Source organism: Lolium rigidum, chromosome 6 (genome assembly GCF_022539505.1).
Source record: "Lolium rigidum isolate FL_2022 chromosome 6, APGP_CSIRO_Lrig_0.1, whole genome shotgun sequence".
NCBI classification, from domain to species: Eukaryota; Viridiplantae; Streptophyta; class Magnoliopsida; order Poales; family Poaceae; genus Lolium; species Lolium rigidum.
This window is the reverse complement of record NC_061513.1, coordinates 221,519,773-221,544,864: the sequence shown is the minus strand read 5'-3', so window position 1 is coordinate 221,544,864 and position 25,092 is coordinate 221,519,773. Positions and strand designations below refer to the sequence as shown.

The window sequence follows — 25,092 nt, the reverse complement described above, 5'->3', positions numbered from 1 at the left end:
ACTTTATTTTTGATTTACTCTTTCATAACAGATCATCATGCCCTCATCGTAAGACGATGCCTGGTTCACAAATGAAGCATCATGTCTTGTATGTCATGAACAAGTATCACGCAACCTTTGATGTTCTCGATTCGTTTGATTGGAGTAGCCACAAAGAACTTTCTCGGAGTTCGTTCCATGCTCGCAGATGTCAAGGAGATTGTATGTTATAATAATTTTCTCGCTTATTTTCTTACAGCTTATTTTTAGGTTAAATATTCTTGTGCTTAATGTCATTCCTTTTTCATTTCAATGTTAAAACAGGCTCGAAGGTTGACCTTAGTCATGGAAGGAGTTTATGGCAAACAACAGTATGCCAAAAGTGGTCATCCCAATTGGACCAATGTTTCAAAGAAGCCGAACTACCTGGAAGTCCCCAAGCAGGGTTTCAACCAGTGTGGCTACTACTGTATGAAGTTTGCATCTTCCTTTGACGGTGATCAAGTCGTTCTGGACATTGCAAATGATGATGTATGTTTATCTTCATAGATGAAGTATTTTTTTCTTATATTTTCTGTAGTTTCTTTTCATAATTCTTGCTTTTCTGTTTATTTGTTGCAGCCCCGCGTTGATGTTTGGAAGGCAGAGTACTTGTACTCAACTGTGTTTCATGTCAACAACATGATTCCTCTACATGATCTGCCAGTGGAAATTCAATGCCTTTCTCCACATTCTGTGTTGTCTACCCAAGGAGAAGAGCTTATTATGATGCTTAGCCGGATGTCATAGGAACATAATTTTCATATTCGTATATAATTTGAATTTGATATTCATATTTGTAATTTAATATAGTTTGACCTATTGGAACATCGAGTCTTTTTCATGTTGTACTGGAACATCAGTGTACTTCATACTAATCAATCATGTACTTGGTACTGAGTAAGCTTGTACTTTTGATTTATGTTATCCTGTACTTCTTGCAATATATCTTTTTGTTCTTCTTTTTTTCAATTAGCCTTTTGTGTTTTTTTTTCGGGTGAACTGTTGTACTTCCTGCAGATTTTTTAGTTTGTACTTCTTCTGTATTTTCCATGTAATAATTTTGGCATATATATTTTTTTCTGTAGTTGAAGATTCGAAGCTAGTACTTTTGTATTTTTTCCAGTTGTACTTCTTTTTTTTTACTCCTGTACTTCCTGGTCATCGTCCAGTTGTACTTCTTTTGTTTTTACTCCTGTACTTCCTTGTCATCGCCCAGTTGTACTTACTTGTATTCATGCATATCCATCTATGATATATATACATTTCTTTCTTATTTTCGTCTAATTTTAAGCTTGTACTTACTTGTAGTTTGAGTTATGTACTTCCTATCTTGTGTGATTTGTACTTCCTTTTTTGCTGGTCTTGTTTTTGTTGAGGCTGTACTTATTAAACTGACAGGCCAGTTAACGGCGCAGTCGGGCTTTCTGGCCCAGTAAGCATGCCTGCACGTGTGCAGTTGTTTTGCGGGGTGGGACTTGTACTTCCTTGCGCTTCTATCTTGTACTTTCTTGTGCTTCTATTTGGTACTTCCTTGTAGTTCATTCCTGAACTTTCCCTTTTGTTTTGTTACCTGTAAGATAAATTAGTTGTGTATTCATATATCAAATTTTCCGTGTTGTACCGCCATTCGATGTCAGCTTGTACTTTCTTTTTATAATTCATGCTAGAACTTGATGTCTCGGGCCTACCCAAGTAATAGATTATGTACTTCCTTTTTCAATAACCTCGTACTTCCTATTAATATATATCGTACTTCCTTATTTTTATCTTACTGTTTTGGTGATGTTGCTGATGTACAGACTTTTGATGGTAGTAAACAAATTACTGAATGGAGTAAACCAAGATCATTTTTCCATTTTACAGATGATTACTGAATGGGAAGTAAACTTAATTACAATATTGTAACTTATTTTCTATTTTTTTATACTAACTTATTTCTGGTGCTCCTTCTTAGTGTTGGTGGCGTTGGTTCATTTCCTTCATCCTCGTCTTCCGCTTTGTCATCTTCTTCTATGTCCTCGTTTTCCTCAGCCTCATCTTCCTCTCCATCTCCCTCCCCCTCTCCCTCGCCATCCTCTTCTTCTTCTTCTTCTTCCTCTCCCTCTCCTCCCTCGTCATCCTCTTCTTCTTCATCTTGTTCCTCTTCCTCTCCCTCGTCCTCTTCTTCTTCCTCTTCTTCTTCGTCTTCTTCCTCCTTCTTCTTTGGTTTTCTTCTTGTTAGCACTTTCTTCTTCGATTTTCCTTTTAGCTTCAAGCCATTTGTCACAGGGCAAGTAAGAGAGTTGTGGCCTGTTCCATATTTTTTACATCCTGAACACATTTTTCTTCTTGGAGCTTTTATTTTACTTATAGCAAGTTGTTTCTTTACTCTAGGATCTGTTGGACAAGATCTAGAGTTGTGTCCCGCTTTCGGCTTGCATATACCGCACGTGTTCTTCCCTTCCCTCTTCACGGTCTTCTCGCACCTTCTTCTTCATAGCTCCCGGAGGTTTAGAGCCACCGGGTTCCTTATTCCTCGCTTCCTTTAGTTTTGGACTTAGGTGGTGGTAGTATAACCCTCTCGCGGCATACCTGTTACCATCGTTGTCGGCTGATTTTCTTGCTGGTTAGGACAATCGGGATATGTCCGTTGGGTTTCTGTCCAAAAGTGAGTTTCTTCGAGCTCAAACTCATCAATATCCGGGCACCGGCTTGAACCATCTTCATCATTATCCGGTGTTGACGAACCCATTGCATCAAGTTCGTCATACGAGTGCTTCGCGACCAACTTTTTCTCTTGCCCGCTGTTCTTCCGAGCATGTAGCTTTCCGAACAACTTTCATAGCCAGCTGTAGTACTTCATTCTCGCTGGTACAGATACGAGGTTCCATCAGAAGCTTGTGTCTTGTAATCTCTCCTATCAAAAGTTCCTCTATGTCGCGCTCCATTAGTGTACCTCCTTAGTATGTAACTGACTGGAACGCTATCAACCCTCAGGTGGTCCAGCAGGCATAAAACATGTAGGCAGAACAGTCCTGTTGTAATAAAATGAAGTTTCAATCCATCAGAAACTGTAAGAAGTGTAAGGATGGGTGAAACAGAAGTTTAAGTCACAAGGTAACAGAAGTACAAGTTTTTTTTTGTTTTTTTATAATGTTGTACCTGTGTGTTCCCATAGCAGACACTCGCACCTGTATTCGCCTCTAATAGGATCTGCAAGTACTCTGAACTGATGGTTTGACCAAGAAAAGTCAGTCGTTGGTTGGTGATAGGTCACCAGATAATTGTACTCATCAAGTTCAGGGTAGTCTGGGTTTGGTTTGATGCGGAAGAGTGTGCTTTTCTTCGACAGAGCCTTTGCAAAAAGAAACTCTACATGAATATGATTGATAATCATCAATCAATAAATCAAATGCAATTAGAGGAGCCAAAGGGAAGTTATCTGATATCAAAAAATTGGTCAAAATTTCGCCAAGATTCCACAAATCCCAGCTAGCAGAGACGTTAAACCCTATCCGTTAGATGCACTACAGCGGCAGTAGCTGCAACCGCACCCCATGGCGCACGCCGCCGCAGCCGCCGTGCCGCTGCGCCGCCCGCTCCTCTTCCTCAAGCCGGCCCGCCTCCTCTCCTCCCTCGCGCCCCCCTCGTCCCGCCGCTCGCACGCGCGGGGCACGCTCCGCCCCGTCGCCCCGGTGCCCTCCGACGGCGAGGACTCGGGCGATGCGGACGCCGCGTCCTTCGGGAGGAGCTGCAACGAGAAGAAGCGGGACGCCCGCCGCGCCGTGCAGTGGGGCATGGAGCTCGCCAAGTTCTCCACTCCCCGCATCAAGCGCATCCCGAGGTAGGTGCCCGCCTTCACGTCCGGATTTCGAGGCGCGTGCGCGAGACGCCCTGCCTAGTGACCGGCTGATCCATTCTCGTCTTTTTCAGGGCCGCGAGGCTGGAGAGCGAGGTGCTGGAAGCTCTTGTGCTCGTCAAGGTACGCCCGTTGTTCTGGCAGGGAGGAGGCTGTGAGTGATGAATGAATCCCGAAACCATGACGTTTCTGCTTTGTTTCTTGGTCTCTGCAGAAATTCGGGCCGGACGTGCTTTGTTTCTTGTGCTTCCCTCTCATGCATAGTAGTGCTTTTGCATTTGTTTCTTTGCTTTTTATTTTTGAAGTATTGTTTTCTCACTTTTCCCTGTTCTAATTATTCCTTTTAAGCTTCCGCCGAATGCATACTTGAGCTTCTCGGATTTGCTTACTTGTACTTCCTGCATAGTTTTTTTGTTTTCGTTGTTTACTTATCATTTGTACTTCCCTGTATGGAAATTTATTAGTTCCATGATTACATACTTGTACTTTCTTGTTTTTTTTTGAAATTATTAGTTGCATGATTATTTTTTTTGTTTTTTGCTGTGTTAATATGTAATGTTCTTTTTAATTTTTGTATAAGGTTGTTAAGAGGAGGAGAGGGCAGACAGAACCTTCGTACTGGGGATGCTGCTGGCGAAAAGGAGCGCTTTAATACTGTTGCCAGGTGCTCTTTGAAGGAATTAACTCTGTGCTTTGGTTTGCTCGAGGAAAGGCACAAGCTGTTGGTTCGTGAAGCTGGATTGGGACATATTGATGATTTCAAGATAAAAACAAACATCAATCGACGTCTTATGTCCTTTCTGATGTACCGTATCGATCCCGTGACGATGAATTTGGATCTTGGAGATGGTACCAAGATTATTCAGATTAATGCTGATGCAATTCACAAGTTGTTTGCGCTTCCTTTTGGCGAGAAGTCACCTCCTAGGCCTTCAGATAGTATCCACGATGATGCTTTGATGAAGTTAAAGGCTGAGTTAGGTTATGCCAGGAATAAGCAAATTGAGACGAAGGATCTTAGGAAGTTGCTTCGAAATCTTGTGAAAGACCCAGCCAATGATGCTTTGGCTTTGAAGGTTTTTGGTCTAGTTCTTTAGCAATGGTTGAAGATTTCGATATCCTCAAGCTTAAGGATTTTAACTTGTGCCAGCTTGTAGTTGATGAGCTTAGGAAAGCTGTTTTGGACTGGCAGGGATCAAAACAGATTGGGCTGCTATTCCTGGTTGTGGCATTGCTCCTCTTCTCATGTATCTTGACTGCATTGACCACAGGAAGCTAAATCCTAGGGATAAACGCACGCCTCGTGCACTTTTCATGAATCCTTCGAATCTTTCGAAGCTTTCGATCTTGATTGTATCCAGGAAGGTGACTCGGAAGCCTTCTTCCTGGATTTATGGCAAGTTACCGGTGAGTCCACTTGTTAGTTTAATGTGTTTTTCTATATTTATTTTTTGTATTCCTGTTCATGTAATTTTTGATTTAACGTGTTTTTATCTTCATGTGTGTTTGTAGTGGAAATCACGTGGTGATATTGTTTTCTTTGATGATGTATCTAGAATGACTCGGTGGGCGTTTGACTCCTTTGAAGAGGACTAGCTCTTCTCTTGCGGGTTTTCGATCCGGACGTTTGTTGCCGAGTAGTAGCAGTGGATCCGCTCTGGATGCGCAATGTGCCACCGAGTCTTTGACTCGTTAATGTTTGTGGGGATATCGAAGCTCTCCTTTCAAAGGCTTACGATATGTCTATTCAAATACCTACTACCGCTAAGCGACCGAGCTACACCGCCGGCTTCTTGCCTCCCGAACTATGTTTCAATGAAGTTGCAGCAAAGGATACCCTTGATTTGGAGGTCGCAAACATTGTGCACTTTCGGACTAGCATTTTTCACCTGCGTCAGAGTTTGTGCCTGTTCAAGGCATCCCAGGATGCTCGTTGCAAACCATATGAGGAAAAAGCTGAGGCATATTTGAAGGCCATGAATAATGCTGATTCAGCTGCTGCAGTTGCTTCTTCCACTGCAGCTGGTTTTCCCCCTGTGCCTGATTGTGCTGCTGTGCGCCCCCGTACTCCTACTGTTGCCGATGGTTCCGGTTCATCTCATGGAGATGTGAGATTTCTGTTTTTTTATCTTCTTTTTAGATGCAAAAGCTGAACTTCTCTTCTTATGTTTGACTTATGCTTTCTTTTTTCAATTTTTTTTTGTAATGACTTTATTCTATTTTATTTTTTATGCAGGCTACTACTAATGAAGATTTGCCTGCTGTTGATACTCCTCCATGTGATGATTTGGAGACTGAGGTATGCGTTACGGATGTACGTCAGGATGACAAGGACAATTTTGTGGATGCCATGGATGATCTTGGGTCTGACAAGGACGGTGCTGAAACTTTTGATGAGCAGCAAGCTCCTGATGGTGTTAAGTCTCCTCATAATGGTGAAGCTCTTAAAAGTGGTTCTGCTCCCGCTCCTGCTCCTTCTACAGCTTATGTTGCCACTGCTCCTATTATACCTGAAGTTACCAAGGGCGATGTTGCCACTTCTCCTCTTAATGCTGAAGCAGATACTGTTAAAGTTGATGCTCCCTTTTGTGCTGCAGCTCCTGATGAACAGCTTTTACCTGTGGTTTCGCAATTTGTGCCAGCATCGACTTTATTTGCTGCTGCCCCTTCTAGGCATGAGAAGGATGTCGCTGAAGAAACTAAGGATCCAGCTTCGTCTTCTCAAGATTTAGGCAAGACCCCGTAAAGTTCATGCTTTGGTAGTTTGATTTGTTTTTGGTTCTGCTTTTGCTTTTGTGTGTGATGTTTTGGAAGTGTTGGGGATGTGGGAAATGTAAACTACCTTGAACAAAATATCGTTAGATTATGTACTACCTTGAACAAAATATCGTTAGATTATGTATGTTCTTGTTCTCGGACTCGGGTTGTAAAATAAAAATTCAGTTTCTCTTTTCAATTAAGTTTGTGTTCTGGAAACACCATGTACTTTCCTATGACGTTACCTGTACTTTTCTGTTTTCCTTGCTTGTACTTCCTTACGTGTACATCCTTTTTTGCACGAAGAAGTGTGCAGCCTTGCAGCTATATAGTCATGAATTATTCGCTCTTGTACTCCCCTGGCAGTGTGTTTGTACTTCCCACAATTTTATGTACTTGAGTACACTTACTCCTACTTTTATCAGCATGTACTTCTTTGCACATGCACCTGCACTTCTCTTCTGTGTAGTCCAATACTTCTCTGCATGTACTTCTAGTTTAAACCTGTTACTTCTTTGCACATGAACCTACACTTCTCTGTTGTGTAGTCCTGTACTTCTCTAGTCTGTGCACTTTAACCTGTATTTTTTTTAATAATGTTTTGAATCATATCATTTTATGTTTATTCTTAAGGTCCCGATGTTTTAATTTTTTTGTTTCGCAGACCTCTCGATACCGCAATTATTCCGCAAAACTTCGAGAAAGTATTGACAAGTTTTTCTATACTGTTACAAAAGTAAAAAGCAGTGATGAATTAGCGTAAGTTGCTATTATTTTTTTATGCAACAATTCTTATGGCAACTCTTTCTCATATTGACATTTTTTAATTAAATATTATTTTATTATTATTTTTTCAGGAAAAAGGTGATGTTTCAGAATAAATTTTGCGAAGTTACTCGTTAAGGATGTTTCGGAATCCTTTAACCTGCGTGGGATGCTATCAAGTCCTGTAGCCGAAGCTGGTATTCACCTAATGAGGGAGAAATACAAGGGTTCCACCAAGCTTATTATTCCTTTATGGGTTTGCGTAAGTTGCGGACATTTATGAATGTAGTTTTGTTACTTACTTATCTTTTTTTCCCTGGTATTTGAAGTTTGTTACTTACATTTTCAGCGTAAGATATGGAATGGATGCTTTGACAAAAATGTGAGGTCTTGGTTTACTCAAACTGGACTTGAGCGTATGGACATGCATGATATTGTGAGTAAAACGTTAAACTTGTTTGTATAAATTTTTCTGCCCTCTATATTTATAAATTTTACTGCCTGATGCCTTTCTTATATATTAATTGTCCATTTTTACAGGTTGTGTTTCCAACTTTTGATCCTCCAAAACGAGAGATGAGGTTGGACATTATGCTGTGGTTACGCTGAATCTGAGGGATAGATCTTTCCAGTATATTGATTCTTTGTATACATGCAAAGATCCTACTGGATGGTTCATGTTCAATCAAGATGACGAAGAATATAAAGCAGCTTTGGGCAGATGCTTCCCATGACATGCAAGACCCTCTTAGTCCACTTACTATTGATGATTTGAAGACAGAGTACATGTGTACACCGCAGCAGGACAATGGGTGAGACATGTGTTATTTTAATCTATAATTTTTGTACATCATTTATCTGTCCTTTTTTTTTCATGTTCTGTTCTTTTCTTGTCATGATGTATCTTTGTTTTTTCGCAGTTGGGACTGTGGTTTCTTTATGTTACATACTATTGGGTCTTGGAATGGTAGGTTGCTTACAGAATTTACATGCAAGGACATTCCTAACATAAAGAAAACCATGCTTTTTAGCTGGTCGACGTGTGGAATTTTTGATGTGGATCTCGTGGGTTTGTTTGGGTATCATCCAGGTTAGTACCTTTTTTTGCAAATCATGTTCTTCACCTGTTGTTTTCTTTTTTCATGGAGGGTTCCTGCATGTACTTCCCTTTTCTACCTTCTGTACTTCTAATATATGTCTATTGTACTTCTTGTTTTATCTTCTTGTACTTCCCTTTTTTTCAGTATTTTCCTGTACTTCCTATATTTTTAATAAGTGTCCGATACATTTTTTTAAAAGTTTACAACTGACATTTGTTGCAGGTGAATCTCTTGATCTTGATGAAGAGAATTTCTGTCTTTTCGATACCCAGACTCAGACCTTCGTCCCTGAAGCTGATGTCGTTAACATCAGTAGTCAAGATGATGATTCTGTGAAGAGAATTGACAACAAATCCCTTGATTCTCTGAAGAATAAGCTTGCTGATGTTCTTGGGAAGGCTACTGTTATTGAAAAGACAGTTGTGGATGCTGAAGTTATATCCTCTGATGATGACTTTGTTACGCCAAAGACTAGGTCTGGAAAGGTACTTACTCCTGTTAATAAGAGAAAGGATCCTTCGGTCGACTCGGCTAATATCACGACTACAAGGAGGGCTCCAAAAAGACCCAAGAAGTGGAGTGGACCTGTAGAGATTTTAAAGCCTGGTGAGTTCAATCACCTTAAAAATGCAAGGCTCGCTTAAGGACTTCATGCTCGAGCAAGCATGGAGTCGAAAAATATGGAAGGTATGATGTCTTTTTATGATCCTTCGTCCACATGTTTTTTCCTGAACTTCTCTTTTTCTTTTTGGACCTGTTTTTTCCCTCTGTAATGATTTTTGTTTTTTGTGTCTATACAGCGTCAATTACTGTAGATTTGTCCATGGGAAGGACACGTTTGGCGATGATATTGAATCATTATTTACCGGCAAAGAATTGGCTAAGGCCTTTGGAGATCTTGGGGAGTTAGAGGGTGAAATGATGAGCTATATTATCTCGCTAGTGGAAGGAAGATCCCACCCGAATCATGTCTTTGCTTCGGAACGCGTGTCCTATTGTCTCCCTACTTTCTTACGGTGAATAATATAGTTTCTCTTCTTTTTATAAGCTAGTTGTTATGTGTTGAATAGTCATAACATTTTAAACTTTTATCTTTTTTTGTAGTATTTGCTAGAAATGGACGGCATGATCTGTGAGCAACAACTTTGATGTTGTAAGGGTCAGTGCAGAGTTTCCATGATTATTTGAAACCAGGAGAGAATCTCTTGATCGCAAATCTGGTAATACATTCAATAAAACTTTGATGCCCTAACCCGCTCGCACTTCTGCTGAGTTTAACTATGTACTTCCTTTTAATTTGTATTTTTTTCACTGTGCACATGTTTACTTTATTTTTGATTTACTCTTTCATAACAGATCATCATGCCCTACTGTAAGACGATGCCTGGTTCACAACAGAAGCATCATGTCTTGTATGTCATGAACAAGTATCGCGCAACCTTTGATGTTCTCGATTCGTTTGATTGGAGTAGCCACAAAGAACTTTCTCGGAGTTTGTTCCATGCTGCAGATGTCAAGGAGATTGTATGTTATAATAATTTTCTGCTTATTTTGTGATAGCTTATGTAGGTTAAACATTCTTGTGCTTAACGTCCTTCTTTTCATTTCAATGTTAAAACAGGCTCGAAGGATGACCTTAGTCATGGAAGGAGTTTATGGCAAACAACAGTATGCCAAAAGTGGTCATCCAATTGGAACAATGTTTTAAATAAGTCGAATTACCTGGAAGTCCCCAAGCGGGGTTTCAACCGAGTGTGGCTACTATCGTATGAAGTTTGCATCTTCCTTTGACGGTGATCAAGTCGTTCCGGACATTGCAAATGATGATGTATGTTTATCTTCATAGATGAAGTAATTTTTTCTTATATTTTCTCGTAGTTTCTTTTCATAATTCTTGCTTTTCTCGTTTATTTGTTGCAGCCCCGCGTTGATGTTTGGAAGGCGGAGTACTTGTACTCAACTCGTGTTTCATGTCAACAACATGATTCCTCTACATGATCTCGCAGTGGAAATTCAATGCCTTTCTCCACATTCCGTGTTGTCTACCCAAGGAGAAGAGCTTATTATGATGCTTAGCCAGATGTCATAGGAACATAATTTTCATATTCGTATATAATTTGAATTTGATATTCATATTTGTAATTTAATATAGTTTGACCTATTGGAACATCAGTCTTTTTCATGTTGTACTGGAACATCAGTGTACTTCATACTAATCAATCATGTACTTGGTACTGAGTAAGCTTGTACTTTTGATTTATGTTATCCTGTACTTCTTGCAATATATCTTTTTGTTCTTCTTTTTTTCAATTAGCCTTTTGTGTTTTTTTTTCGGGTGAAGTGTTGTACTTCCTGCAGATTTTTTAGTTTGTACTTCTTCTGTATTTTCCATGTAATAATTTTGGCATATATATTTTTTCTGTAGTTGAAGATTCGAAGCTAGTACTTTTGTATTTTTTCCAGTTGTACTTCTTTTTTTTTACTCCTGTACTTCCTGGTCATCGTCCAGTTGTACTTCTTTTGTTTTTACTCCTGTACTTCCTTGTCATCGCCCAGTTGTACTTACTTGTATTCCTGCATATCCATCTATGATATATATACATTTATTTCTTATTTTCGTCTAATTTTAAGCTTGTACTTACTTGTACTTTGAGTTATGTACTTCCTATCTTGTGTGATTTGTACTTCCTTTTTTGCTGGTCTTGTTTTTGTTGAGGCTGTACTTATTAAACTGACAGGCCAGTTAACGGCGCAGTCGGGCTTTCTGGCCCAGTAAGCATGCCTGCACGTGTGCAGTTGTTTTGCGGGGTGGGACTTGTACTTCCTTGCGCTTCTATCTTGTACTTTCTTGTGCTTCTATTTGGTACTTCCTTGTAGTTCATTCCTGAACTTTCCCTTTTGTTTTGTTACCTGTAAGATAAATTAGTTGTGTATTCATATATCAAATTTTCCGTGTTGTACTGCCATTCGATGTCAGCTTGTACTTTCTTTTTATAATTCATGCTAGAACTTGATGTCTCGGGCCTACCCAAGTAATAGATTATGTACTTCCTTTTTCAATAACCTCGTACTTCCTATTAATATATATCGTACTTCCTTATTTTTATCTTACTTGTTTTGGTGATGTTGCTGATGTACAGACTTTTGATGGTAGTAAACAAATTACTGAATGGAGTAAACCAAGATCATTTTTCCATTTTACAGATGATTACTGAATGGGAAGTAAACTTAATTACAATATTGTAACTTATTTTCTATATATATATATATATAAGTATGAATGTTTATGTGCACCTAATGATGTTATCTAATTTAAAGGCCCAAATAGCATGATCTCAAGAACTCATAAACATGAACTTGTTTGCTAGTGAATCGGCGACCCCCGAGTGACACAACCGATATCGAAGAGGACCTAGCAATACTCGAGGAATCACAAGGAACCACCGAGCTTAGAGCTTTGCTCCTATTTAACCACCTTAATAGATGCCTTATGTGAAAGTCTCAAAAAACTACATGCTAACATACAGAAGATCTGATTCTCTAGAAATAAGAGGGTATCCAGATGCAGATTTTGCGGGAGATAAAGATGATAGAAAATCCACATCTGCATATGTGTTCACTCTCGTAGGGTGTCGTCATGGTGAACAGACAGATGCCGTAGGATGGCTTAAGTTGGGGCTGGATGTACGCGAGGGGATCCGGAGGAGGGGAAGGATGAAGGTGAAAACCAGAAGATCTCTAGAGATAAGCTCAAACAGGATGTATGTATTAGAAACTCAAGAACAGGGAGCTACAGAACTTGGCCTCTGGCCATAGGTTGAAGACATACGGCAGCTAGCCTATGTCTATTTCCCTACTCGCCCGAACCTGTCGCACAGGGGTGCGCCTCCTCCCATTATATAGTGGGGAGGAGGCTTACAAGGGAAGGAACCCTAAGGAATATGCTCCTACGTAAGCCTACTTTATAAAGCTTCTTTGGCTCCAAGGATGACGCTTCCCTCTGTATCGATGGTCTGGTGACCTTGTCCGGTACCTTTTAAGTCATCTTCCTCTTTGGCCTTAGGGCTTCGATTAAAGCTGAACTGCTTAGCTCTTCTTGTCCTTTGGTCCTCGAGAGAATCTTTGACCAGGGTGCCGACATGCTGCTGTTGAGACTATGCCGGATCCCGGTTAACATGACCGGTATAAACCGGACTTATGTCACTCTAGTTCTTTTGTGCATTCCTCCGGCTTAGATACCTCCGGTTGCTCTTACTCCGCCATACCCCTCCTGGTATACCGGATTGTATCAAATTAGCACTGCTAACCTGAGCTTTCATAATCCGGATTAACCTTTAATCCGGTTTACAATCATCTTATCATGGCGTATTTGCCATAGTCTTGACCTACCGGGGGTCACCCCCCCTCCCCCGACATTAGTCCCCGAAGCTGGTGTGGCCCAGCTAAGCCATCCGACGGGCTGCACCAGGATCTCATGTAACGTGTACCGGATTAATCCTTCCGGTTTCCAATTAAAACATACCGGCGACTTGCCGGACTTATCTCATTGCCCCAGCTAATCCGAACTTACCAAAATCTTTCCGGTGGTTCCTTCGCCACTACGCTTTCTCGACGAAGTCGAGAATATCTCGGTTCTCGTGCCTGTCAGAGACATGCACACTGTGTCTGACGCTGTAGCGGTCAGCGAGGGTCAAATCCCTTGTTTCCCGCGAGCAGTTATGGCGCCGCATGCGATCTGTGTAACCCTTCATGTGGCTTCTTAAGTGGCGCGTGTACCCTTGCTCCACGTGGCTGCTAGGCCACCGAAGCGACGTGGGCGGAGCGGTTCTCGGCCCACGAACCACCTCTCCCTATTTAAGGGGCGACGGTTCGCACCCTTCTCCATTTCCTTCCTCACTCTCGTCTTCATCGCTTCGAAGCCCTCTGCGAACCACCGTGCGCACTTCTCCGCCGCCGTTCTCCTCCGAGCCCATTCTCTCCGGAGGCTGCCGCTCCGCTACCGAGGAGAACCTTCGCTGCCAATTTGTGGTTAGTACAGACCATCTCAGTGTCTTTTTTCCCCTAGTGTTCTTCGCGTTCGTCACCATGACCGCTAGATCTTGGGCATTTACTTATGTATTTTGTTCTTCTTTTCTCCATGTCTTTAGATCTTCTCGAACGAGTAGAGTTGAGGAAATTAGTTTGTAGCTCATATCGGCTCTGCCATACCATCAGATGGCCTCGGAAGAAGTAGAACTCGAGGTTTCCGGTGGGTCAGAGGTTAGCGGAGAGCTCTACCTCCTCTAGAGGCCCTCTGCTACACAACGCTGGAGCTCGCTGTTGCTACGCCCCCAAGTGGTTCATCCCCGATGGTGTTGTCACGGCCGGTGCTGGTAGATCTTCGTCAGAATGGAGAGCGCCCCGAGCTACTTCCTCTCTGACCTCAGCGTCCTACGCCTCGAGGTTGCCGGTGACCAGTGGAGAAGGAGACCAAGCACCTGATTGCTTTTTTCTATTTTTTTGCTAGGGCCCTTTCTGCAAAGTTCAATGCCTTTTCTTCAAATTACAGATTTTCTAGGGCTAGAGATGCAAAAGGGTATTGTTGTAATTTCTGTACCCACCGTTATTAATGGATGCTTCCAAGCCTTTCGGGGCCGTTCTTGTTAAAAAAACGACAGCCTTGACAGTACAGTACTTGTGTAGTTGTGTGCTTTTCCTTTGTGCAAAACCTCTAAAGGCTGATTCAAGAGCTCTTGGAGCAAAATGTGGAGCGAGTCGGTACTGGGTAGCGAGGTAGACTACCAGCCCACGTCGGCCCAGCCCAGCCCAGCCCACGTAGAAAGAATCAAGCTACGAACCCAGGTGAAGGGAGGGAGACTGGAGGCGCTGATGCTATTCTTTTCTTTTCTTCCCCCAAATAAGAGAACCCCACTCTCTGCGGCAGAAAAAGAAACCCCCGAGTCCTCCGCCGCCGCCGACAACCACCAACCCTCTTCTCCCCAGCATTCAACCCTAGCTTCCGGCGATGGTCCCGAAGCGCGCCGCCAAGAAGGCGGCCCCGCCGCCACCTCCGCCTCCGCCGGCTGATTCATCTGATGAAGAGACCCAGTCGCGCTCGCGCTCCGAGGATTCGGAGGACGAAGAGGCCCTCGCCGAGTCCCCTATCCCTGCCGCCACTCCCGTCCTCAACAACACGCCTGCGCCGGCACACAAGGGCGATGAGTCGGAGTCGTCTGACGAAGAGGATGAGGAGGAGGAGGAGGAGGAGGAGGAGCCCGCCCCCGCGGCTCCCGCGGTCCCCAAGAACCAGCCTCCGCCGCCGCAAAAGAAAGTGGACTCAAACGCTTCCGGCAGCGACGAAGAGGAGGAGGAGGATGACGATGAGGAAGAGGAGGAGGAGGAGCCCACCCGCGCGGCCCCTCCCTCCGCTCCCAAGAAGCAGCCCCCGCAGGATGACTCCGACACTTCCGGCGACGAGGAGGAGGAGGAGGAGGAGGAGGCGCCGCAGTCGCCGCCGGAGCCTGCCCCAAAGAAGGTGGCGGAGGTCCCGAAGCCCCGGGCGGCGGCCGGGACCAAGAAGAAAGGCCCATTCGAGCGCATGTGGTCCACCAACGACGACGTCCGTATCCTCGAGGCCCTCGCCGCTCACCAAAAGCAGCACGGCACGCTCCCGCAGCCTGAAGCGCTCGTCGACGTCCTTGCTGGGAAGCTCGACAAATCTGCCTATGGCAGCAAGGAGCTCCAGAACAAGGTCAAAAGCCTCAGGACCCGCTACCTCATACTCAGCAAGAGGGGCCAGCTCCCGAGCAAGGAGCATGACCGCCGGGTCCTGGAGCTCTCCAAGCTCGTCTGGACAAGCACTGACAAGACCTTCCCTGTTGTTGATGCTGCTGCGAATGCGGTGAACGGTCATGAGCCCAAGGGGTTCCAGGAGATGTGTGAGCTGTACCCGCACCTAGCGGAGGAGGTGAAGGGGCTGGAGGCGGCGCACCCAGGCATGTGCAAGAGGGAGTTCGGGAAGATGGACGACGGCAAGGCGCGTGCCATGGATGAGAAGATCAAGAAGCAGAGGGTGATGCAGATAAAGGTGGAGATGCGCCACGCCGACCTCATCAAGGAGGTGACCAAGGCTCTGCTTGACCTTGTCGATTCATGAGGAGCTTACCTCAACCGTCACCTGAAATCGATGCTGATGAGAGCAATGCCGGAACTGCAAGTTGTGACTGTCTTGGTAGTGCAGAAACTCGTATTTTGCGTGATGATGGCATATGCAAGTATTGTGAAATTTGCTGATGGTGTAAGAATGTTCTAAAGTTGCGAATTGTGGTGTCTTCACTAGAATGTTAAACTGTGGCGTGTGATGGTGTAGGAGTGTTTTTGTGTGAGGTTATGAAATGCTCGCTGGATGTGTTTGGATGTTCTTATTCTTTAGCTGTTGCAGCTTCTTTTAGTGTGTGTTTCTGAATGTGGGTACAGACTGAAGCAATGAGTATAAAAATGCATCCACGGTTAAAATGTTATGATGACTGGCAATCTCATGGCTTGTTTGTCCTCGCCCAAGGTCACCAGATCATCAGATCATCCGATATGGCTGATGCACGGGGAGGTTGTTTCGGTGAAGATCTCTGGCGGCCGCGGCGGCAGTAATGCCAGCTCCTACTCGATGCTGCTCATGAGATGAGACCTGGAGACACGAGCGCTCCCCATTCCAACGGCGTCCACCATGTCGACATCGAGACCTCGAAGGTTGTCACGGAGTGGCGATTCCAGAAGGATGGAATTGACATCACGATGCGAACGACAGTAAGAGCGTGCAGGTTGAACCCTCCGGGTCAACCTTCTTGGGACTGGATGACAACTGGCTCTGCAGGCGGGATATGCGGGATGCGAGGGGCGGGGTGACAGTGGTAGCTCCTCTGAGTCACTGGTGCTGCATTGTTCGCACGGTCATCAGATCGCACAGGGCATCAAGTTCCAGTGCTCTGCAAGTACTGTGAATGAGATTCAATTGTTGTTGTTTATCCGAAATGAATTGTTGTTGGTTCGGTGGATGGCAAGATCAGGCTCTACTCAAAAAGATCGACGAGAATGGCGACAGAGTGTTACCTGAGCTTGGATCACAAATTACTCATGTGGAGTATGATGGGAAGTAGATTTTGGGCGTGCCAGCCACATACTTGGTCTTGATTTGCACTGCCTTTGTGAACCAAGATGGGAAAGAGAATACTGGGTTCAATGGGCGTATGGAAATAGGGTCGCAGAACCTAGCTTACTGAAGCTCAGTCCACTTGCTTTGATCTTGGCGGGGAATGACAACAAATTCCATGGTGGACAGTTTTCATGGGTAAGTGTCAAATCAATGCTGCCAGAAATCAATTGATATTTTGGTCTTTAACTTCTCTACTTCGCTTTGAAACATTTTGTTCTTATTGTACCGCGGCTACTCTAATCATAAGAGGTGCATGCCTACAAAGTTTTTGGTCTGGACATCAAGTACAATGCTTAAGCTTCATATGAAAAAATGTGATTCCATGCTGCATATACTAGGGTGGTGTCTAGGTCCAGCCATTTTCCAGTATGTCATAAGGAGTTCTTTTCCTAACTATTTCAACATGAGTATATGCTCTTTATCTATGTAATGTATCTTCTATAAAAATGCATGTGCGTGCTTCACGTCTTAAAAGAAGTTTTTAAGATGACAAAATGTCATTGCTCTTATCACTTTATGATAACATAAACTGGTACGTGGGGGTTTGTATCTAGATTACGGTGTAACCAACAGTTTGAATTTTATACATATGTCATTCTAACATCACTAGGTTGTTCTGGAGTAGTTGACTATAGTTCGGTAAGATATATTCATACGTTCTGGTTGGTAAAATTTCTGGACATGTAGTGATGCCTTAAGCACCTGATGCATAATGTTTAGTGCTGAGAGATATTAACTTGAACTTGTAAAGATTGACGGTGGGAGTTATGTACTGAAAAGTTTTGAACATGTGCTTTTACAATTGCTTATCCACCATCAGCGATAACTAATGTATTCTTCATTTCTGACCTCTTCTAATATCTCCTTGTGACCTTCCTTTTACTATGAATGAGAATATTTCTACCTTATACATTCAAAACAGAGGTAATGATGTACAAGGTGGCCATGTAGAAAGAAGCTGCGATGTCTTCTTCAGCACTTGAGTTCCTGCATCTTGCACTCCATAGCACGGTATCTTTCTTTTATCTGTGTGGGCACCGCAGGCTCAAAAGTGCAAACTGAGATGATCAATAAATTATGTGCTCGGTAAGCGGCTACAGCTTGGTAAGTTAGTTGTACTGTGTTTAATTCAGTTTGCTTCTCCATTCTGAATTTGTCACAAGTAATTTAGTGCTTTTGATTATGTTGCCTGTATAGGTCCAGGAATTCTCCGTGGGTGTAGAAACTAGACAAAATTCGCTTTGATTTATTACATGTTGGGAGCATCATCCAATGATGTTAAATTGTTAGTAGTTTCAGATGAAATTGCCAGTGAGATATCTTCAGAGCCATTTATTACACTGAAACAGACCAATCTCTTGACCACTGGCTACTGACAAGTGGTATATATCTGAGTTCAAGTATTATTATGTATCATTAATATTTGATTTGATACAAAGTAGAGGCCATTGTAGAACATTGATATTGTGTTTTAAAAATCTTGTTGTCATCATAGTTAGGATTGTCATCAACCTTATGCAGTAGTAGTGATTGTCTGATGTCCTTGTAGGTGAGGAGATAGATAGTGAAGTGAGAGGATGAGAGCTCCAGATCAGATATTGTTTTGAGCAAACAAATAAAAGGAGGTATACTATGTTAGTGAAGCTGTTTCGCACTTTCGCTCATGTCTGAAATATTTCTTTCTTCATGGTGGTGTACTGGAGAGTAGTAAGTACACATATCAAATGGTTAATAAATTCTGGAGATGTATTTACCCCTTATCATTGTAGTAATAATTAATTTCCTATTATTGAAGATGTCTGTCTATGTAGTAGGAAATCAACTTTTGAGGTCCATGTCTTTGCAAATATTGTACCCTGGTTAGTAGCAGTGTGCACTGATGGGTTCCTTAGTAAAAAACAATAGATACGTAACTAAAAGTCCTCCCCTGATATGGTGCCTAAATTTAGGAGATGTATGTACAGCTTGACATTGTAGTACCAAGAATTCTTTTTCTGTTATGTAGTCCTTTCACTTTGGGCGCTCACCAAGGCATTCAACCATGGGCATTGCTGGTGGACCGTATCCATCCTCTTTTGTTTTATGTTTTCCTTTTATATATTGTGCTATGTCTTGCTTCCATTCTCTTCTATGCATAATGAAGTTGAGCGAGGAGGCAAAGGTACGCATATGTTTACCAAGAAGGAGCTTATTTTTTGTAATGATGGCCATCTCTTTCCGTTGGACATACGATTCAAAGCCATGGTGCGGTCACCATTGAGGGTTGCATAGACATGAAGCAAATCAATGTGTAACACTGTATGCCAGGTAAGGAGATTGAGGGCATCAAGATCGAGCTCCCCATATGCTTTAAATTTGAGGTGTGCAGAATGTTGCTGCAACATGCATTTACTGGATATATTTTCTGAAAAATCCTCATTTGCATGCTTTTGTGGTGCATATGAGCAAATTCTCATGTGCTTATTGTTTCCTTTAATTGGACATGGGCAATGAACTAGCTTTTGTATGTCTTGGTTGTTTATTTAAATCTAATATGTGATTCATATGGTCCATAATTCTTGTCGTGATTTTAGTTCAAATTGAACTAAAACCACAACGAGAATTATGGAATGGGGGAGTACTACAGGGGAGTCACACGGTTTATGAAGTAACCAGTTTGGTGCGTGAGGACATCTCAATGATGGAATTACATAATTTTTTAAGGGTACTATGTAGTACGATATGCTTATATGAGTTTATGGAGTGGTATTTTTCAAGTTCACCATGGAGTAGTCCAGTAAAAGGACAAGGACAACTTGATATCAACATTTCCCTTGGCTAGCCTACACCCAGGCCCACCTTTCCACTACTCCATTTGATGCAAGTGGTTTGTGCTGTAGAAATAAAAATGGCATAGGTTGCAATGTGAAGTTCATATTCAAACCATTTGTTTAAATTATATACATGTATTATCGTCTGTGGCAACGCACAAGCATTTTACTAGTATACTAAGACATTGTTCTTTCACCTCTTGCAACGTGATATTGTTTGTACAGTCAAAATCCTTGTAAAGGTGAGCTAACGCAAAATAAAATTAGATCACTTTATAGCATTATATACTTGTCTAGCTTCCTTGAGAGGATTAATTGGCGTGTAACAGTATTTATTAGGTAAATTGGTGATGTGGAAGCTAAGGCTGTAACCATCTATTTTCTTGGTAACATAATATTTCATGATTAATTAAGTATGGGCATAGCTGGAGTGCTCGTGTCCTTGCAAAAACTCTAAATCCAAATCACATTTGTGTTATCCAATTGGCATGCATATTGTTATAAAATTTCTCATTTAGTATGACACATTCGACTAAAATTTGCAGATATATTTTATTAGAGGGCAGTACTTTCTTGTACTATTTTCACATTTCTATTTCTATGGACAATGTTTTTATTTGTTAAGCATATACTCTCCCTTCCGATGACTAAGAATGAAGGGAATACTCGTTTTGTGGGGTTATCTTATCTGGGTTAGGATTGTTGCAGTTTTATAATCAATTTAGTATCAACAAAATATTGTTGATCCTTCGAGGGTTAGGAAGAGGGAAAACTGCGGGTGTATAGTGTTTAATACTGTATTGTATATGTTTGAATGTTCGAAAACTATAAGTAACCCATACTTGGAGGGCCCTCTATGTCTTGTTTTTCCGTGACAACGCACGACTCAACTAGTGTAAGATGATAGGTAAGTAGAAGCATCCGAAGAAATGCTCAAGTTGGAGAGATAATCTCAAGAACTTAGAGCATCTCCAGTCGCGTCCCCCAAACCGTCCCCCAACGGGATTTGGGGAGCGTCGGACAAAAAAACGTTCCCAGCCGCGTTCCCCAAACCCGTTTTTTGTCCGGCGCGGCCCGATACGGTGTCCGACGCCCCGAGCCCGTCCTCGCTACATAGGGGTCGCTCCGGGGACGCAGGACACACCGAAAAGCGAGGCGGGGAGTGGCGGGACCGACGCATCAGCGGCACAGGAAAAATTCGTCCCCCTCTCCCGCCAAATCGCGCCTCTCCCGCCACATCGCGCCTCTCCCGCCACATCGCGCCTTTCCCGCCGCGCATTTCTGCCATCCCAACACATTTGACCTATCCCGCTGATTCATTTCTCCCTCCCGCCATCGCTACGCTGTTCCTCCCGCCGCCGCTACCCTCTCCCTATCCATGGCGCCGCCGACTGCCCCCCAAAAAATGGCCAAGAAAGCAGCCAAGAAGCCGCCGGGCAATGAGACGAAAGGGGCGAAGGCGCCCTTCGCGAAGCCGCGGAAGGCGCCGGCTCCGAAGAATAAGCCGAAAGGCTGAACCGATGATCAGTGGCATCAAGACTGTCTGCGCTGAAAGATGTCGACGGCGGAGCGGAAAGGACGAAGGGCGGCGCAGCTGGAGAAGAAGGCGTTGGCGGTGCGCGCACCAGCATGCGCTGGCCAGGTGTATCGCTGCCACCAACGCGAGCCCATGGAGTACGTCGGTGCCGGCGTACATTCCGGGAGTCGGTGGAGCTGAAGAACGCAGGGACGACATGTCCCTGCTGAGAGCGTCGACAGAAGGAATGTCTCCCCGGACGCGGGCAGCGCACAACTTCTTCAAAGGCCAGATCCTTGACTACATCGAAGCCAAAATGGCGACGACCCAGGCAGCGGCAGCAACCCCAACCCCGGAGCAAGAGCCGGCATACAACATCTGCTACTACACCTGCGTTGGCCTCTACCTCGACGTCAGCGACGGAGCATGCACACCGGGCAGATCACAACGAGTTCATCATCATCGACGGGCCTACATCGACTCAGGATGCACCGTCGGCGTTGGCGTCGCCCAACCCCTTCCCCTTCTTCTAATTCTTGCGTCGGCCTGTAATATGATCGCGCGCCCAGTATTTGATCGTCGCTACTCTGATCGCGACAACTTCAGCGGAAACGATCTCTTTTGAATGCAAACTATTTGAATTTCTGATTGGAGATTTTGTTTCGGGGACGCGGCTGGGGAGCGACGTCCCCAAACGCGTCACGAATAAAACTCGTCCCCCAAACTATCATTCCGACCCGAACGGTTTGAGGGATGCGACTAGAGATAGAGTACCGAAGAGTCCCGTTGTCCCAAACTAGATCATCCAAAAATGTTGTAATGGCCGCGCCAAAACAAGGGTAAAACGTCAAGCGTTCCGCTCCTGCCACCTATAGTCCTTGTCCTGAAAGAGACTTGAGCTGTTCAGCGTCAGCACGCAGGAAATAATCACAGCATGATGGAGTGCCGGACCCAGTATTTTATCTTGATAAAACAATCAAGCATCCTAGAGCCGGAAAGATCAGGTTAGCTAATTTACAAGTCAAATATCCTTGTCACAAAGCAATCTGAGATTAGCAGAGTGGGGCCATAATAGAACACACATATTTTACATTTTCGTTTCAAGAAAAGTTTATAGCAAGAACAATACGAGGGGAAGCAAACAGAGCTTGTGTGAACGAACGAAGTGGAGGATTTGGCATTTTTCAGCTCCCGGTGCAGCTACTTTTCCACACACGGCTCTCTTCCATCTCTTTCCCACCTTTTGTTCTGGTGTACCCACAAGGCCACAAGAGCTATCAGGTGGAAGCAACGGACAAGCTCTTCTGCCTCCCCATCACGGTGGGTTATGTAAAGTTTATATAAATTTAAATGTATCTAGATAAACTTTAGTGTAAAGATATTTTCGAATTTAGATAAATCTCCGATATCTTTTTATGAACGGAGGGAGTAGTACCATTCTTCCAGTCAGGTTTCGGTTCACCCACTGGTAGAAAAATAGCCTTTAGTCGCGGTTCGCAACTGCCATTAGTCGCGGTTGCGCAACCGCGACCAATTAAGCGCGACTAAAGCCCCTCTCTTTTGTCGCGGTTGCTTACGAACCGCGACTAAAGGCCCGTCCACGTGGGCGGCTACCGTGCGCCTGGGCGAAGGACCTTTAGTCGCGGTTGGTGTCCCCAACCGGAACTAAAGGCTATTTCGTTATTTTTTTAATTCATTTGCATTTCTAATTTTTTCGCTCCGTTTTTTTTTCTTTTTTTTTTTAGAATTTCTCTTATTTCAGTTATTTGCATAGCTTAGTCTCTATCTCTAACTACACTTATCTCTAGTCAAATTACTTACTCGTGGTCAAACTTCCCGCTCGGTCACCCATCCTCCCACTACTCCACCTCTAAGACGCTTAACTTCCGAGTTCCATTCCGTTCCGCATCCAAGTGCTTCACGCGCATGTATGTGATAGTAGTATCATATCAATCCTATTAACATGTTGATCGATGTCACATTTCTTTATTGTTTGAATTTCAAATAATTCTTTTAATAAACAAAAGTAATGATGTAATAATAATATTGAATAAATAAATAAACATTAACTTTTTAATTTGTATTATTTTTAATTTTATTAATTAATTAATTTTTTTTGCCAAACCTAAAATCTAAAAATTTGAAAATCAAAAAATTGGGTAAAAATGATAGTAATCTTTATGCAGAATGAAATTATTAATTTTAGGTTTTAAAAAATTTAAAAAAATATAAAATCCATAATTTATAGAAAAAACTAAAATCTTCCTGCTTTTGTATTTCCATTTGGAATTTTGAGAATCTAAAAATTGGCTAACCGGGTAAACCATTTTTCCGACGTCGTATGCAAAAGTTATTGCGGTTTTACCATTTTTTAAACTTTTTTTGCAAAAAAAGTGGAAATTCGAATTTCTTAATTTCTCCGAATAGTAGGTTGCATAACATACAAGAATCTGAAAACAATTTTTTTTTGAAATTTCTATCATTTTCTTTTGTATTTTACAAACCAAAAAAAGGCGATCCACGGGAGGGGGGGGTGCAGGGTGCGTGGGAGTAAAAAAACTCGGAAAAACCTTTAGTCGCGGTTGCCGGTTGGTGTCCCCAACCGCGACTAAAGGTTTTTCCGCCGGCCGCATCCCTCCATAGCCCTTTAGTCCCGGTTGGTGTTACCAACCGCGACTAAAGGGATACCCTTTCGTCGCGGATGGAGCATTAGTCGCGGGTCGCCTCCCGAACCGCGACTAAAGCCCCCTTTAGTCGCGGTTCGAATATTTCCGGGACTAATGGGGGGTGGACGGAAGCCTCTTTTTCTACTAGTGACCATTCGTATTTTTACATTGTGCTCCGCTCCATCCTATAATATAAGATGTTATCACAAGTAAGTAATAGTTTATATGGTTGAGACCAGTTTTTTTTTTCTCAACCGATATTTCCGAAATCTCGCGCGTAACCTGTTATATCGGTACCTACCGGTATAAGTAAATAATGTCCAACATTTACCAATCTTTTTATAAATTACTCAAATTTGAAGAATTTTGGATAAATTTTAAATTTTATTTGAAGAATCTTGAATGGTATTTGGACCAATATATCCGATATTTTCGGTAGCCGGTAATACCGGTACCCACTGGTATTTTTTCTAGAACGAGAAAAAAAAAACCTTAGTTGAAACTAGGGTAATCTTTCACAGCTATCCTTGTTCCTTGTCTTTGTACAAACGTGGATCCAATGTTATTCAATACTGAACTGAAATATCTACTATACTTCATGTGAATTTTATGAGCATTGATTACATATAACATATGGCTTGAGCTTTCATAGACTCCCAAATCTTAAGTCACTGTAAATCCTCGAAGGAGTATCGTGGTATCGTTTAATCTCATCCATTCTACCCATAATCACGAACATATATTATTTAATCTCAGCCGTTCTTGTGTTTGACTTAGGAAAATATTTTGGTCTATGGAAGCACAAGCCATAATATATTAATATGAATATATAAGTCAAACTTGACTTTCACATGTCTAGGCTACTCTCTCCTTCTAAATTACAATTTTTTCTGAGTTTAGTCAAAGTAATTTTTTTTCAAAGTTTGACCAAACATTTAAAAGATCAACATCTATACTATATAATTAAAATCATAAATTTTCATAGTATATACATTTCATATTGTAAATATTAATATTTATTCCTATATACTCTCTCTGTTTCATAATTCTTGTCGTGGACAACAATTACAGAACGCATGGAGTACTTAGTCAAGTTTTACAATGTCTTACTTCAATTAAACTTCAAACGCAAGGTAATTTGGGATGAAGTGGGAGTGTAGAAAACTTGCAGTTTAGGCGATAGTCAAGGATATGACACTCATATTGGTGTACGATCAACTAATGAATGTTTAAAGCATGCATGCTGCAGTTTAGGGTTTTCGATTATGTGTGGAAGTATGAGCAAGGTTTTGGATTTGACCGGTTTCGTGTTTAAGACAAGTCAATGTTCTTGATTTGGCCTTTTCAATATCAAGGCCACAGATCGACATTGATCCATATATAGTTTCATGATCCTGGGACCGAAATAATCGATTAGTTCTTTTTGCTAAG

General features: G+C 42.6%; 1 protein-coding gene across 1 annotated transcript; it reads left to right on the top strand.

Moving 5' to 3' along the window:
* The first annotated feature begins 14,447 nt into the window (after positions 1-14,447).
* Positions 14,448-15,884, top strand: LOC124666572 (nucleolar and coiled-body phosphoprotein 1-like). Its single transcript, XM_047203913.1, has one exon. The coding sequence runs from the start codon at positions 14,486-14,488 to the stop codon at positions 15,614-15,616; it is 1,131 nt and encodes a 376-aa protein (XP_047059869.1). The 5' UTR covers positions 14,448-14,485; the 3' UTR covers positions 15,617-15,884.
* The last annotated feature ends 9,208 nt before the right edge of the window (positions 15,885-25,092 follow it).

Coding starts and splice junctions, on each gene's coding strand:
- LOC124666572 (XM_047203913.1), top strand. CDS start 14,486: ATGGTCCCGAAGCGCGCCGCCAAGAAGGCGGCCCCGCCGCCACCTCCG.